This window comes from Pollicipes pollicipes, unplaced genomic scaffold (assembly GCF_011947565.3).
Source record: "Pollicipes pollicipes isolate AB1234 unplaced genomic scaffold, Ppol_2.1 Scaffold_4002;HRSCAF=4701_pilon_pilon_pilon, whole genome shotgun sequence".
NCBI lineage: Eukaryota > Metazoa > Arthropoda > Thecostraca > Pollicipedomorpha > Pollicipedidae > Pollicipes > Pollicipes pollicipes.
Window position 1 is genome coordinate 33,274,802 of NW_023596420.1, and position 15,982 is coordinate 33,290,783.

Genomic DNA, 15,982 nt, shown 5'->3' on the forward strand with positions numbered 1-15,982 from the left:
AGCCGGTAAAAGTACTAAAAGTGATATATATATATATATATATATATATATCACTTTTAGTACTTTTACCGGCTTTTGATGCATTGAGACCTCAGCTCCTCTCGCCTTTTTTGTCGGTACAGATTATTTCCGCCCATGGGCGCCTGCAACTCAACCCACGAGCGGCGAGGTAAGACGGTGCGCAGAGAAGCAGAGGAGGCGGTGGGGTGGTGGTAAGCAAGCGTGCGCGCGCGGCTGGCCGCCGCTCGCGTGGGACGGTGCGGGGCGCGTGACTGGGCGGTAGCTGCACCGTTGCCGGCGCGTGTATGCCGCTCGCATTTGACGATAAGTCGACTGAATTACATGTTGTCACCCATATGCGAGTAACCTATTTCGTTCGGCGCAATAGCTTGACCTGATTAGATCTGCTGCGTGGCTCCACCTATCAGCGGCGTGCAATCTGTCTTCCGAGCTGCGTGTCGCTTTGAAGGGCGGCGCGTTGTCGGCACGCGGTAGGCCAGCGCGCGTTAATGTTACGCAACATGGCACTGGCTTTGTCACGGGCCATGGGCACGAATTACGAGGTGAGGTACTTGCGCGCCCAATATTTTTTCTGCGTTGACTTGTCATATGCTATGCCTGCAGTAAACCGCAGTTTTTGCTGAAATTGATGACGTGGAATACCAAGCCTCCGAATGTGTGCAAATGTTCCTCCTTGGCCAGTGATTGTGTGTTGGTATGGATTTGTATGCAAAATGTTTTATTTCGATGTTGGTGTATACCGAAGGATTTTTTTAATCAATGGCTTTCTTTCTTTCGATACATAATTTTGCTTGCAAGAAGAGAATGTTATTTTGCTGGTTGATGTCGATGTCTTAAGATACTGTCTTATAGGTTTCCAGAGCGTCAGTAAATTTGACATTCAGGATGTAGTTGACTTGGTGCGTAGAACAGGTCAAACTGTGGAATTTGAACTTTTTTGTCGTATTGAGATGGTAAAGCAGGGCATAGGTGAAGAAACGTTTCAAAAGGTGGGGGGGCCAAGCTCAATATGCACTTCAGTAACTTTTTCTGGAAACCAAGCCCGATGACCGGGGGGGGGGGGGGGTGGTAGAGATGGAGATTGCTATCGCTCTTTCTTCAAATGTCATGGCTGCTATGCTAGCTATGCATCTAGAGCTGCTTATCACTGGCGCACAATTTGCCTATTCGATCTGTCATTTGGCAAATAAGGCTGTCCAGCTTCCTTAGATTATTGTCCCTTTTAACGTTGTCTTTCCTGGAGAGGAGAAATTCAGCTGGTAGGCATTTTGGTTCATTGAGAAATTATCTGCCTCCACAGTGTAGATGCCAAAATACAGCCTGGATATAGGCTGGTGAGAATTTTGCAATTGAATCGACGGCTCACAGTGTGAAAAATTTTCATGTGGCTTCATTTCGCTGGCTGCTTTTCAAGAGATAAGACTTGTCCCAGCATTTTAGGCGGAAATAAATTTGGTAGCTTGAAACTGCTAGAAACGGTGTGACAAAAGCCATAAAACTAGAGATTTCGTTTCAAGAATCAAGCCGCATAATAAGGCCCATCTGTCATATGCTCCTTAGCTGGGCCCTGCTCCTGTCCGCCGTCTGTGGCCACTACCTGGGCCCGCGTGTCTCCCGCATGGCTGACTGCGAACTGATCGCATGGCTGCTTTGTTGCGTGCTTTTGGATCAGCGTTACTACTACATGGTGCATGAAACATGGGTTGGACACCTACAACAGTATCTTTTTTCAGAATAACCTTCCCTCACGCCATACCATCGCAGGAAAATAGCCTTCAGAAAGCTGTCTGCCTTAGATATGAATTGGCCCAACGGACGCTTCATTGCCCATCATGCACGTATACGACTTGATTTGATTTTGTGTGTAGGCAGGGGCGCAGCCGGAGCCTTGCCAAGGGGAACACAAGGTTGACAAAAGCCCATCTTATGGTGACCCCCCTTCCCCCAAGATCCCCGGATATAGCTTGCTTGTTAATTAACAGCACGGTTTTCTCTTGCAAATCTTGCAACAAAAACCTCGACACCAGGCGTTGCGGTCTCCAAAGTCCGCGGAGCGTCAGCCCAGTAGCTAATATGTAGCCGTGGCCTACCGGTGGATGAAAATGATGACGCTTCTGAAATGATTATCTTTAAACACTTAAATCGACTAGTAATACAAGTTGTGACCTAATTTTTAGCATGAGCACTCGAAAATCTTAGAAACACAAGCCTCGACCCCAGGCGTTGCAGTTTCCGCACCCGCGTAGCGTGGGCCTAACAGCTAGTATTAAGTTGTGGCCAACGGGTGGACGAAAATGACGACGCTTCTGAAAAAGTATCCTTGAACGCTTCATGACATCACATTTTATATTTAGAAGGCAGTCTGAGCGCATATTTCACGTGCGCAATTTTTAGACTGATGAAAAGAACGCATTGGCCCTTAAAGCACCCCGAAGTGGAGCTGGAATCTGGTGGTTGAACAAGAACAGTAAAGGCAAATCTCTATTTTTCGTGTTTTTGAGCTATTGATCTATCCAAAAGACGGATTAATATGGCGCTCGCCGTCTGGTGGCACTTGCAGTGGCTGAAACTTTTCGGTTTTACGGAAGTTGCAACCCAGACCATCCTTGTCCTTGCTGTCGAGGTTGCGGGCGGGCATGTTCAAGCCTTTTGATATTATTTGTTTCAATAAAATTAATGTTCAAATAAAATGTCTGATAAAATGAACGTTCTCGGGCAAACATGCATGACCTTGCTCGTTTTTTAAGCTCATTTCGAACCATCTTATTCAACAATAATGAGACACCCCTTTACCCAATAATAATGAGACCCCTTATTTCCTTCCGGACAAGAGGCCTCTTGAGAAGAACACCAGGGGTACATTACCGTTTCCGGTCAAGGGCTGGAGGGCCATTCCGTCACATCACGAGGGTCTTCTGGCTATCATTCTGGTGGCACGGAGCGGGATCTCCTGGTCGACCCGGAGGCCATGAGAAGGATATCACATTCATATTGCTCCCCTCCCTGACACGGGAAGTCTGCTGACCCGCACAGTTGGCCCCGGATCAGCACAGTGACCCTTATTGACACAACATCCATGATTACCGCAGGTGGTCCGATAGTTGTCACATAGACTCCAGTTCCGTGTTTGTCTGTGTTCTTCAGAGGTATTGAGTTCTCCCTGACTGTAGATTGTAGATGAAATAGGGCTCCTAATTTGTACTAACATTGCTAACCTAGTCGTCTTAAATTGCTCAAGATCCTGTCAGAGCTGATAACTGATAAAAAACTAGGTAATATGGTGTTGAACATGCGTGCTCGCAAGTCATAGCGATAACAGCCTCGACGCCCGGCGCGGCAGTCTCCAGGCCATGCGGCGTCGGCCTTGCGGTTGTAACACTAAGTGACGGCCAATGAGCAAACGAAAAAGATGATGCATCTTAAGGGAGATGGCTGGTGAACTAGGTAAATCGGCATGCATGTTTGATGCAGTGCAAAAATAAGCCAAATAACCTAAATCTGAAAAGTAGGGGCCACTTAATATTGCTGGCCCCTGCCCCCTGAAAAGGGGGCCATGGCCCCCTGCCCCCCCCCCCCCCTGTTCCTACGCCCATGAAGCAGGATGATCTCTTACAGGCCTTATGCGTGAGAATAAAAACTGTTGGATATAGAGGCGCGGTCTCCGTCAAGTGTAAGAGATGGAGCCCATGCTCAGATGGGAAAAGGAGGTGGTTCTGTAAGAGACAACTGCTGAGCGGTTGCTGATCCATCGCCATTATTGACAACACGGACGAGGAAAGGCCTCCAGAATCCGGACATTAGAGAGAATAATGTCGTAATTGACCCAATGCAGGACTATCGAGCTGATCGTCCGAAAGTACAAAAAGAACTGTACAAAGGCTGACTTTTGCCACGATGCAAGCATCTAGTCCGTTCGCGAACGGGTTGATTCGTGGGTGGGTCTTAAATGTCAAGTGCAGCTGGCCCAAGCCGACACAGCGACAGGTGAGCCAGGTGAAACGCAGAGCCGCCTACCAGGGCAGGCCTGGTGTACCCCATGTCTCTCAGCTCTCTCGCCACGCACGGCCTGGCACTAACAAAGAAGGCATTCAGTTGGTTCAGCGAGGCCTCGAGCCCCTTACGGTCGTCCCTCCCTCAGCCAAGGCCGACCTGATCGTCATCTACATCAATGCTAGCCTGTCCTCTAGGATCCATCGCTGCGTGTCGCGGCAGATCCCACGTTGATAGCGAGCGCGGTCCCCTGTCCAGGTGTTTGCTCCGTGTCTGGATCACGCCCACCAGCGCCTCGCGGCGGCGAGACCTGAAGTCCTGAGTCCCTAGACTGTCCGCGCTTGCCTGCATTCGCAATTAGCGTAGTCCGCAGTGGGTGATGACAGTCGAAGATGGGTAAAAATATCGCGGAAAAAATATATCGTTCCCGATCAGTGCGTGCAAAAGCATGGAGAAAGTTAGTCACATCGATGTGGCGAGGGCGGCGAGACGGTCAAAAACGTGGCCAATCTGTGAACGACCGCGTAGATTTATGAGACCTTAACTTACAAAAGCGTACCGCAATCTCTAAAAGGCTTGGAAAATGCTGCTCAAGTAGGATAAGGTCTATGCATTCGGGGGCCGTCATTGACATTTGTCCACAGTCGCAGTTTAAAGATGGTATGGGATGACGGGAGGCAGATTTTTGCTCGCTTGGCCCCTTTGATTGCACCGGTCGCCATCACAGAGATTGTGATCCAGGTTTCGCAGGAACATGAAGGACGCGCCTTCCTTGGATACAGGTTGTATGATGGGTGCCTTGATGACTCCAAGCTGGTCAGAGGTTATAATCGTTACACCTCGGCTACTCTTGGTCTGGGTCAGTCTTCACCAACTTAGGAATTTGTCTCTCCAAGCTGCTTCTCCAGGCGTTTGCATTTCTCAGCATGAGGAACGAATTTTTTCCACGCCTGAGTGACCTGCTCGCTGGGCCAAGTTTGGTCTTGATGTCGTTCTCTCAGGTCCCATATACGTTGACCATCAGGTCGCCGACGATGTCTACGTTTGCGCCAGAGGGAAATTTGATCTGGCGTCTTAGCTCTGGATCTAACCGTTGCCATCTTATAATAATTAATTGGTGAACTGCTCTGCTGCTTTTAAGCACGCACACGTTGGGGTGAGATGCTTACTGAAGCTCTGTTTGCCATTTACTTCATGCCGCCGTAAGCTGTGTCATGCCACAGATAATCAGTCGCGCAGGAACCTCTTTGGGAACCGTCATTCAGTTTGAGTGTGTCGGTTCTCCTGCTTGTAATATGCTGACTTTTTCTCGTTCCGTCTCCTGGCAACTGGAAGATTAGCACGGAGCAGACAGCATTGCTCGCTGCTCTGATAGCTTCAAGTGGTGTGGAGCTGACCGCCGCCAGTTCTGACGCTATCGGGCAGGCTTGCTCGCTCCGCATCAAGCACGATAGTCCGATCTGGACCAAAATGTGTGCCTTTCTCTTGCACCTCATTGTCGCCGATCGGAATTGTCAGGCGTGGTGGGTGTTCTACCCGCAGTTCTCGAGCTATCTAAGGTCAAATGACACAGTTCCTAATGTACCACCTAAGATGAAGGCAGCAAATAATCTGCTTCTAAAAATACGAAGTTTTAATTGGATCTAAGAATGAATTGCGTGGATGACAAATACCTTATATCTTAATTTTCCAGATGGCCATGAAGATATTGTGGCTTCCATCTCGTAGCATATGCGACCTGCGAATTAAACATGTCGACTAGATTAGTATATATGCTGAATTTTGTCTGAATTGGAGCAATCATGGCAGACAACATTCAGCCTAGCTCGGTAATTTACCGTCGAATAGCCAAAACACGGGTAGAAAGCAGAACTTTACCGGAGACATAGTGATTTGTAGGACAGAAAATGTGTTTTTTAGCTCATAGTATTTAATATGATTACATCTGTCTAATAGTTTCCACCACCTCAGCGGCCATTTGTCATATTGCCACGTGAAACAAAAATTGATAACGCTTATCAGGGACAACGGCAATGTCAAGGAATAACGAACATCTTTCGTCTTTAACGGCGACGGGTGCCTACCTAGTGTATTCCTTCCCTGCCCCTAAAAAAATCTGCCCAGGGCTGCTTTATGGCTGAGGTTCTTTCAACTTTTGTTTGCATGCTGCTTATTGACGTCACCATCGTCGTCAAAGCAAACGGCTTGCCTGGTTGGTAGGTGTGGCTTTGGTCCAGTGACGCAGCGAGAAGGTGGCCAATTGCTGCACACTGTAGGTGACGAGACGCGGTGTCATTCGCCTCGTCGGTTCCGGCGGGTACGCCAGCAGCAGCGGAGCACCGACCGACCCCTGTATCAACAGCGATGCGGCGTCCGGCGGCGGTGCGTCGCTGGCGGCGGTCAGCAGCCGTGCTCTGCTGGGCCGTCTTGCTCCGGACGTCGCTCAGCGGTGCCTCCCAGGCAGTTCTGATAACGACCCACGCGGGCCTGGCCTCGCCGTCGGCAGTGGTCGAGACGGAGGCGACTCAGTCGGTCGTCACATGCGCCCTGCTCTGCCTCCGCTCGCCGCCTTGTGTGGCGGCCAACTTCCGGGCTGGGGGCAGCTGCCAGCTAGTGGGCCGACCTGATGGCGGCTACGCCGCTGCTGCCGGCAGCTGTCGGCGGATGTGGCGCTGCAGCGGCCGGCCGGCAGCTGTCGCCAACTGCAGGCGCTCGGCTACACGACCGATGCGTGTTACAGGGTGATCGGTCTGCCGGTGCCGCTGTACTGCGACATGACCCTGACCCTGGGCGGCGGCTGGACGCTGCTGGTGACCTCCGTCTCGGTCGACGGCTGGAACTTCCACTCGGTGCTGGAGCGAAGCACCGACACACCGACACTGACCTGACAACTACTCGATCCTGCGCTACGGTGACCAGGTCAAGAGCCTCGGCACGTCAACGCACTTCAGATACAGGTCAGTGCAGTTGCCACGCGCTTACTGTGTCTCAACCGCGCTGGCTTGCACTACATATTTTCAAATGGTGTCTTCATTTACAGTAGTCATCGCAGTGCTAATATTAATGGTGACGGTAGCATGTCATCACCGGAAGAAAATGAAGTGTCCTTAAATGATGAATGCTGGGAAAATGACAATGTTCAATTTACCTTAACCTGTCTGCATGACTTTAATGGGAAAGGTGACATGAGATGATGAACCTGCCTGACTCCCTGACCTTTCTGACGGCAGGCTGGAGGCGCAGGTACCGGCTGCCGGCCGTGACGCGTGGGGCGGGGTCTGGCTCGCCCCCGGTCCTCCACGCTTAACGGCAGCCAGCCCAATCAGAACACTGTGCGAGAGCTGGCGTTCGAAACTGGACTACCAGCGATAGGACAATCCAAAAAGTCGGTGACCTGGATCAACGCGATGGCATTAAAGATAGTAATCCATGCTGAGCAACCGTCTCCCACCTGGTCCCGTTTGGTGGGGCACGCTTGTCAGTAGCAGGAATTATGTGGAATAACACACTTGGATGGAACCCACGGTCGCAAGTGGTCAGACACTGTCTCTAATGGCTGCCGCGAGACTAAGCAGCCTCAGCTGTCGCCAGGGCTGGACGGCTGGTCAGCTGTCCGCCAGGCGCTGGACGGCGGTCAGCTGTCTGCCAGGCGCTGGAGGCCGGTCAGCTGTACGCCAGGCGCTGGACGGCGGGTTGCGCACTGATCTGGCATCTCGACTATACGTGGCGCTATTAAAATTACTTTACACATGGTGAGAAAAGGAGGGATTATGATGGGATGGAGCTTAACGTCAGTGTAAAAAGGAAAAGCAGGTGGAGGTTTTGGACAGGCCGACGTTGCACTGGGGTCAGGCTGATGCGTCCTGCCGAAAACTTTTTTAAATCTTTAGGATGTTGCGTTTAATACAGCGGGAAAACAGGGGTGGTCACCCAGCGTAACCAGCGTGAAACAAGGGAGGATTAAGCATAGGCAAAAAGCGTAACGAAATTTGTTGACGGCTCCCTAGAAATGTAGATTGTAAAACAATTTTGAACCTGATGTCGTGTTCATTTTAAAGAAGAATGCAGTGTGTGCGACATTAGGTCGAAAATGGCGCCATAACCCGACGTGGAATGGTGACAGCAATTTAGAAAAGCTTTTCTCTAGCATAGACGCCTGATTCCCAATAGTCGAAACTGGTTCCCAAAAGCCGAACCTGGTTCCCACTTCAATGTCATGAGAACGAGATTCCGGATCGGTCTTCAGGCATGGTCTTTGAGAAACACCAGCCTGCTTCCTGCTTCCCATAAGTTCTTTGAAAAACTCAAGATAGGATTTCTTGGTTCTAGTGATTTTTACATGACCAGCAAGGCCTGGTCCCTGGTTTCCTTTTGTTCTTTCACGAACGAATAAATCGCAATAACTCTAGGCTCGGTCTGGTTCTTGTGGGTACCCGCGCACGTACCAAGGCAGACCTTGGTCCATGCCAGGTTCTTGGCGTGGTGTCAAGAAGGATCCTGGTCCGTGCTTGTCCTATCCGCACAATTTAATGTCAGATAATTCTTTCTTTTGCTGCCGTTTTTGTCAGATTTACGGCTTGTATAAAAACTTGTGCTTGGGGGGTCTTGCCGGTTCCAGATCCAGAAGTCAAGGACTCATTCCTGCGAAGAAATCTTAAAACCCAAGCACGTGTTTGTTTGCTTCTCTTCACTTTCATTGGTTACTCGGCGTAAGAAAATTTTCCTGATGGGGTGGCTTACCACATTGACATAGACTCCCCCTCCCCCTCCGCTGGGCCCAGTGTTTTGTCGTGAGGTTGGATCTCATCACCCGGCTGGTCTCACGACGTCACCTAGCACAGATCCGTGGTGTGCCTTCTGTAGAGGAGGATGGTAATAGTTGTGGCAGTGTTGTTATCCTGTCGAGCTTGCACACGCGCCTCAGCTGGGTTTTTTTTTACTCCGTGAGGCTTATTTGTTCGGGCGCCAAATTTGCTATAGCTGTAGACAGTGGAATTGTTGACATTTTTAATTATACACCTCATTGGCTGAGGACCTGTAGCGGGTCCAAACCACCATGATTATCAGCTCAGACACTTCTTGGTAAATATTTATGCTGATGAGACAGCTGAGTGTTAGATCATGTTGTAAGCATATTTGAGATTGTGTCTTGGGCAAGAAGCCAGGTCAGATCAAGATGCAACCCAAATCACTTTTTAATGAAAAATATGTTTTGTGGAGAAGAGTTTGATGCTTAATTCAAGTCATCTGATCACAACGACGTTACCAGATTTCTCGTGTTTACTTTAAGGTCAACCGGGGTCAATGGCTAGAAATGATCCCGGCCCGACGATATGTTTTGAGAAACATGTTATCTAGTGTATCTCATGACGTTGATTTAAGATAAGCATAAAGAACGTGTCAGTGAATTCTATCGTCATAGTAATTTTAGCTTCTGGAGATTAAAAGGGTAACTGACCTGACATGACTTTCGGTGATCTTCGCCTTATGTTAAGTATCTAGATTAAACTGGTTGCTCTTGCAGATCTGGGGCTATTTCAGACAACCGATTCCAAGCTTGTCCTTGTTTGTTCTTAGTTGACACGTCAAGCACGGCCTAAATACCTAAGAATTTAACACAACTTATTTCACCCAAAGGCCCACCAGCCCTGTGAACAACAGCCCCATCCGTATTTCTAGTTTGTCTGGCCTTTGAGATCTTAGAGGGTCTAGCAGCCCTCACCCCCCCCCCCCTCCCCCCCCACCTCACCCAACCTCCTTAAACACAAAACACACGCCCCTAGCACGTCGTATCCATCCGGTCACCCCTGGCGTGTATTGATGAATGGTGTAATTCCTCTCGCAATTCTCAGAATTTCACAGTAATTCCCATCACTTGACTGCAGTGTGTCTTTTGTATTTTGGCTGGCATTGAACAACTATTTTACTTAATAATGGACCATTTTTTCGTTTTCCGATGTAAATGGAGTGCACCGCTGGAAACACTTGAACTGTACGCATTACCTGTATGCTTCAAGATGTGCAGAGGGTCAGCGCGATATTTGTGTGCTTTGCGATGATGATTTTGGCATCAGCAATACACTTCTTACAACGCCAGCGTTTCATTTGAGAACGTAGAGAACAATGAGAGGCGTGGTCGGGCAAACCCTCACCTAGCCGTTGCAATAATGGAAGTCCACATGGACTATTGACCATCAAAGGTAGAGGGACAGTGGAGAGTTTCATAAGGCTGCAGCACCGAAATAGAAGGGCGGACCCATGGATATGAGAGCCAGCTCAGTCAGGTATGTAATGACATCAGTCCGTGAAGTCTGACGACAGTAATGCATCATCGCAAATCCATAATGAGTGGTCAGTACACTGAGGTAGACGGCACAAAGTGACTCTGGTGCTGGAGTTGTAGATAGCTGATTTAAAACCATTTTTAGGTGCGCGAAAATTAATGTCCTGGCCTTCATCTCTCATGATTTATGACTCGACATCTTTCTCAAAGGTCACAAATAATACTTGCTTATCACAGAAAGTTCATCCCAAAGCGAATTTCTATGCTTCTTGGGTAAAAGATACCACTCTGAAATGCATTGCTATCATTCTGGCAGCTTTTTCAAGCTCAGACTGTTCAGTGTCAACCTACGCCAAACTTTAAACTTTGATACTATAGTTAGCTTATTTGTATATGTTACTCGATGTCATGGTGTAGTTATTGGAGCTTTGTCCGATGGCATGGTGCAGATAATAGAGATTTACGTCACACCCAGCACCTGAGGCTTTATGATGACGTCTGCCCTTCACTCTGGTAGGAAGGCGGGCACCGTGGGGAACCGAACGCTAGTGCCTCTGGTGTCCCAGACGCACAGCTGAACCACCGCGCCCTGGCCCCGCAGATGACATGATGTGATGATTAGCTGAAGAACATTACTTTGCTCCACTGCCGCATCCTCCAACGCTCCAACGACAGAAACGTGGCATTTCATTGCAACAGCATCGTGTCATTTTGCATGCGGTGGCAGTTGAAACATTTTTGACGCCGCCCAGATTGACATCGACAATAAGCGATTTTACCAATCATCCAACAGCTGCCATCAGCGTCCAGTTCAGTTACCGGTACGCGTCGAACTGCAGGAGGTGCCAGAACGGCCAAATCATATCAAACCCCACTTCACACAGAATTCGGCTTGTTAAACGCTCCGAGGCACACCCAAAGAAATACTAAAATAAGCCGCCTGCTCCCTGCCTCTACCGTTCTGACTCAGTTTATGGCCTGCGCTGTCCACCTCGGCTATCACCTTGCCTCGTCAGAGGACTGCTCGGTCCGCCGTGTCCGTTCTCACCTAGAAGCTCGGTGTGACAAGACCGCCGGCGGCGTCGAGTGGGGCGGTGGCGTAGGTCGGGTACGCCCTCTCCGAGCAGTCGCCGTCCTCGCTCGCCGCCGTCATGGACACCTTCACGACCGGGCAAGCGCCATACGGACCGCCGCCCGGACACTCCGTCTCCGTGTCGGCGCTGAGCGCGTACGGCACGCGGAATCGGAACAGCAGCAGCCCCCGCTCGCGGTCGTGGAAGACCTGCGTGCCCGGCGAGCCGGTGAGCAGGTCCTCGAACGTCGGCGTCGGGATGCCGGTGAGGCTGATGCGCACGTCGGTGGCGTCGCGGCCGATGCAGACGCCGAGCCGCTGCTCGACGCCCGCCTGTAGGCCGGTGACTGTGAAGCTGAAGGAGCGTGGCACGCTGGTGTTGAAGTGTAGGATGTAGCCCTCCTCCGAGTTGAGGGCGTAGCTGATCTGGCGCGGCCGCGGCAGACTGTGTGCGTGGCGCTGCCGTCGTCGCGCGTCACAAGGTGACTGGGCTGGACGCCATGTCGTACCACTCGAGCTTGAACTTGGTGAAGGCAGCCGGGCACACGTACAGGTTCCAGTTGGGCACGGGCGCGCAGCGGGCGTTCAGATGCACGGCGTACGGCTTCACCACGGTCGCGCCGGCGTAGGTCGTGAGTGAGCCGTCGATGTCCCGAAAGACGGAGTGGATGTTCCCCCGCCAGGTCGGCAAGCCCTGGCCCTCGCTGGCGTCGTAGACGCGGTTGCCGTCGGCGGGATCGGCGAAGTCGAACGTCACGCCGGCGACGCGGTTGGCCGGCGAGGTGTACCAGCGCAAAGCGCGGCGGAGACCGATCGCGCCCGACGGCCGCACCGCGTTGGTCGCGAACCGATGGAAGCTGACGTCCTCCAGCGAGACGGGGCCGTCGAGGAAAATGGCGCCGATGATGGGCAGCGCGCGGTTGGCGCCACCCATGCGAATCTGGCGATCCCACCAGACGGTCGTGCCGTTCGCTAGCGGAATCCAGCCCTCCGGCTTACCCTTGTTGGCCGTCTCGCCCACGAGGCGCGAGCGCACCAGCCGCTTGGAACCGGGCGCCGAGCTTGCGAACACCACGCCCTCCACGGTCTCGGCGATGCTGAAATCCTCGGCTACTAGGCTGGCGCCGCGCAGCCACGCCGACTTGTAGTTCTTGTAGCCGTTGTAGCCGCGCAGTGTGACGGTCACGGGTGACGAGGTCGGGTCGAGCGGGTCCTCGCGCGGGTCGTACGCGAACCTGCCGCCGACGCCGCCGTTCGTCTTCAGCAGGTCGTCGAGTCGCAGGCCGTAGTCGTTGTTGGAGTGCGCTACGTTGTCGACGAAGGGCGCGAGCGGCGTGCGCAGCGCCTGGCCGGCCACCATGTCGCTGACGTCGGCCGACGGCCCGATCGGTCGCAGCGGGAACGTGTACCAGATGCCGTACGCATCGGACCCGGCTGCCACGTTGCCTTCCATGGTGGTCAGCGGGTTGGTGATCCAGAACGTCGCCGCCATGCGCTGGTCGGTCGGGGTGATGCTCGTGCGCCGCGTACTCAGGCCCAGGTTGCCGCGGAATACCGTGTTCTGTTCGGCACCGTCCTCCAGGAAGAAGCAGTGGCCGTAGTGGTCGAAGGCGACGTTGTCCTCCACCAGCAGGCCGCTAGTGCCGTGAACGGTCACGCAGCGTGCGAACGTATGATGGATGGCGTTGGAACGCACGTACGGCGGCGAGGCCTGCGCGCTGACGTCGCCACACATGTGGAAGTGGATGGGGTAGGCGCCAAGCACCGAGTTCTGTCCCATGTGGAACACCTCCGCGTTGGCGATGCGGGCCGCCTGGAAGCCAGCCAGCACCTTGACGTGGCCGCCGAACGTGTCGAAGCTGAAGTCGTCGCAGTTGTTGTCGCCGTAGCAGGCGTCCTCCATGCGGCCGTGGATCCTAACGTTGCGGTTGAGAAGCGCGACTTCGGCGGCCATGCGCACACCGTCGGTGGTCTCGCCCCAGTGCGTGAACTCCGCCGGACTCTCGATGCTGATCTGGTCGGCGGCGCAGTCGGCGCACGGCTGCAGCACGAACTCCTCCGCCTGCCGCCAGTCGTAGTCCGTGGACGTGACGACGATTCGTGTCGCCCGCGCTCCAGTCACTGACGTCGTCCTCACAGACTGAGCGTCATCGTCCTCGGCGGGATCGTGCCAGGGGCGTACGAGAGCACGTCAGCCGTGGATGGCCAGCCGTCCTCCAGCTCTGTCTCCGAGTAGACGACAAACTCGGCGGTGCCGATGGTGCGCGTGAGACGAGATGTAACTGAGAAGCCGTCCTGCTCGTGGCCCACCTCCTCGACGCTGTTCTCCGGGTGACCCACGTGGCAGATAGCCGCCCATGCCACCGCCTGGCCGTCGGTGAAGTCCCTGATGGCGCTGTCCGCCTCGCCGTTGAAGCAGGCGGCGCTGAGCGCGTCCGCCATCGCCGTCACATCCTCGCCGTCCGAGAACGACACCTGCCGCTGCAGGACTAGCAGGATCACGCTGTCCGTCTTGGCGGCCAGCGCCTGGAAATCAGCCACTCGGTGCAGCAGGCCGAGGAAGCCAATCACCTGGCCGCCCTCGTCGAACTCGTACGCCAGGAAGCCGCGGTGGCGACTGTTGTGCCACTCTGACTGTTGTTGGTCGAATATCGGGCTGCCGATCACAGCCTCTCGCGTGGTCTTGGGCAGGGTGGCGGTGAGGCGGCTCCAGGCGCGTCGCGGCGCGCCGTGCACCTCCAGCCGGCCACCATCCGCCACCACCAGTGCCTTGACGTGGCGCGAGCCGCCGGCCTCCACGCCGTCCGAGTCACCCTTCCTGCCGAGCAGCTCCAGCTCCGCCTGCCCCGCGAACGGACAGTCCTCGGAGCCGACCCAGAGCTCGCCGTGCACCACCACGGTGCCGGCGGCGAGCTTGGAGAGCGTCACGCTCGGGTCGAACACCAGCCGGCCGCCGGCGGCCACCGTCAGGTCGGCCAGCTCGGCCGTCGCCGCGTCCAGCAGCACGGCGTCACTAACGACCACCGAGGCAACCGTCGGCCGGCAGCACGCCGCCCGGCCAGCCGGACGCGTCGCTGGCGCGGCGCAGCGCGGCGTCCCTCGTGCGGACAGCTGGCCTGGCCGGGCGCCAGCAGCGCCGCCAGAGCCACCAGCGACAGCAGAACGGGACGCATGCTGAGCCCGAACCTCCGCCTCTCGAGGCCGTTGTGGGGTGGAGGCGGCCGACATGGGATTATATAGGCTGCCACCTAGGTGCCTGGCACCGGCGCCGGCAGATGGTGGCGCCGTGACACGGTGCGCGCGTGAATAGGGGCAGCTGCTGGGTCTTGGGGTGCAATGTCAGCCGACAGGCCACCTGTCCGGACCATTGTTTCTGTAGCGATCGAAAGACGGTGGTGGCGCAGCCTGTTATCAGGCACCCGTTTCAGGAAAACCCCTGAAAGCTCTGAAAGATGTTGAGTCGAGGTGTGTGTGCTGCCGTCAGGTGTGACGACCGACAACCCCAAGGAATTGCGCCGAGTCACCAACAGGGAGCGGGATGCGTGTGTTCTGCACTGAAAGGATTTCCGAACGTCGTGAGGCGCCTAGTCAGCATGGCAGCTCTAGCCTAGTCACCCGGGCAGCATGTGCGGGATGAAACAACGCAAGATTAGGGTATTTATGCACATATTGCCACTGGCCAGTCGACAGCACCATGTTTTTGTTTCTAAAAGGCGTGTACAAAACGTGACTGAGCCCGAATCCAGAATGAGGGAGACAGGAGACAGGAGACTCCTCGCTTTTTGCAGGTTTTCCAAAAATTAGACAGCAGGTCGTTGAAATTTCTGGCTTCAAAATTTAAGAATTTAGGGCACATGGCTTGCGCACTTACGGTTTCGGGGCCCAGCATAGGTGTGATCATCCATCGACATTTGATTATCATGCCAAGATGGTCACCTTCCTGGAATTACATTATCTGCTGCCATGCCATTTGTGTATGGTTTAGGGATCGTGACGCGCATCGAAATACCCTCTTTTAAGAAGCGCTGGTGACGGCATTGGCCATATTAGCGTCCAGAGGCAATGGCGTGGCCGGGAATCGTGGCAGGTTTAGCGGCCTAAGCTAAGCTTATCAGTTCCGAAAAACAGTGAAGATAATAACCAGAGTAACTGGGTCCAAGCCATTGTACCATTCCGTTCCCAGAGCCTAATCCCGAGACCGAATGTAGTGTCATCCGTGACACCACAGTGCCTCGTCGCCCAGTGTCGATCACGCCGCAGACCTGTCGGCCATCGGAAGCCTTAGGAAGGATGCTTATCGACAGTGAGCGATGGCGGAGAACTCAGTGGTGGCTGTGATGTTGTACTTCGGAAGGCTCAACGGCAAACCATGGAAATGCGATGGCATGACAAGAGGAAAACGTATTCCTATACGATTGATCTTATTAGGGTGGTGCGGTATAAGGACCGCCCCTCGTGGCGTGGCGCCCCTACCATTGGTCGGTGTAGGACGTGCGGTCCGTGGCCGGTCAGCTGATACTCTCGAGTACAGTCTGTACCGAGGGCCGATCAATAACGGGTGACCGCAGCATCGGCTTCCTTCGTGTCGATAATAAGCGTGTGAACAAATTGTTGGC

The 15,982-nt window shown here is 53.6% G+C and overlaps 1 protein-coding gene across 1 annotated transcript; it reads right to left on the reverse strand.

Annotated features, from left to right (window-relative positions):
* Window positions 1-11,342: 11,342 nt before the first annotated feature.
* LOC119094396 (cell surface hyaluronidase-like) lies at window positions 11,343-14,539 on the reverse strand. The gene is made up of 5 exons (XM_037217457.1): window positions 14,483-14,539; window positions 13,504-14,279; window positions 12,742-13,375; window positions 11,876-12,711; window positions 11,343-11,811 (listed from the first exon to the last, which is right to left on the reverse strand). Exons 1-5 carry the CDS (start codon window positions 14,537-14,539, stop codon window positions 11,343-11,345), a joined length of 2,772 nt encoding a protein of 923 aa, XP_037073352.1.
* Between the last annotated feature and the right edge of the window lie 1,443 nt (window positions 14,540-15,982).

Bases quoted from the DNA above. Each gene is read 5' to 3' on its own strand.
- LOC119094396 (XM_037217457.1), bottom strand. From the start codon at position 14,539: ATGCGTCCCGTTCTGCTGTCGCTGGTGGCTCTGGCGGCGCTGCTGGCG. The intron at 14,280-14,482 runs GCCAGCTGTCCG...ACGCTCTCCAAG, and splicing joins CGCTGCTGGCGCCCGGCCAG to CTCGCCGCCGGCACCGTGGT. The intron at 12,712-12,741 runs GCCGACGTCAGC...GTGGCCGGCCAG, and splicing joins TGCGACCGATCGGGCCGTCG to GCGCTGCGCACGCCGCTCGC.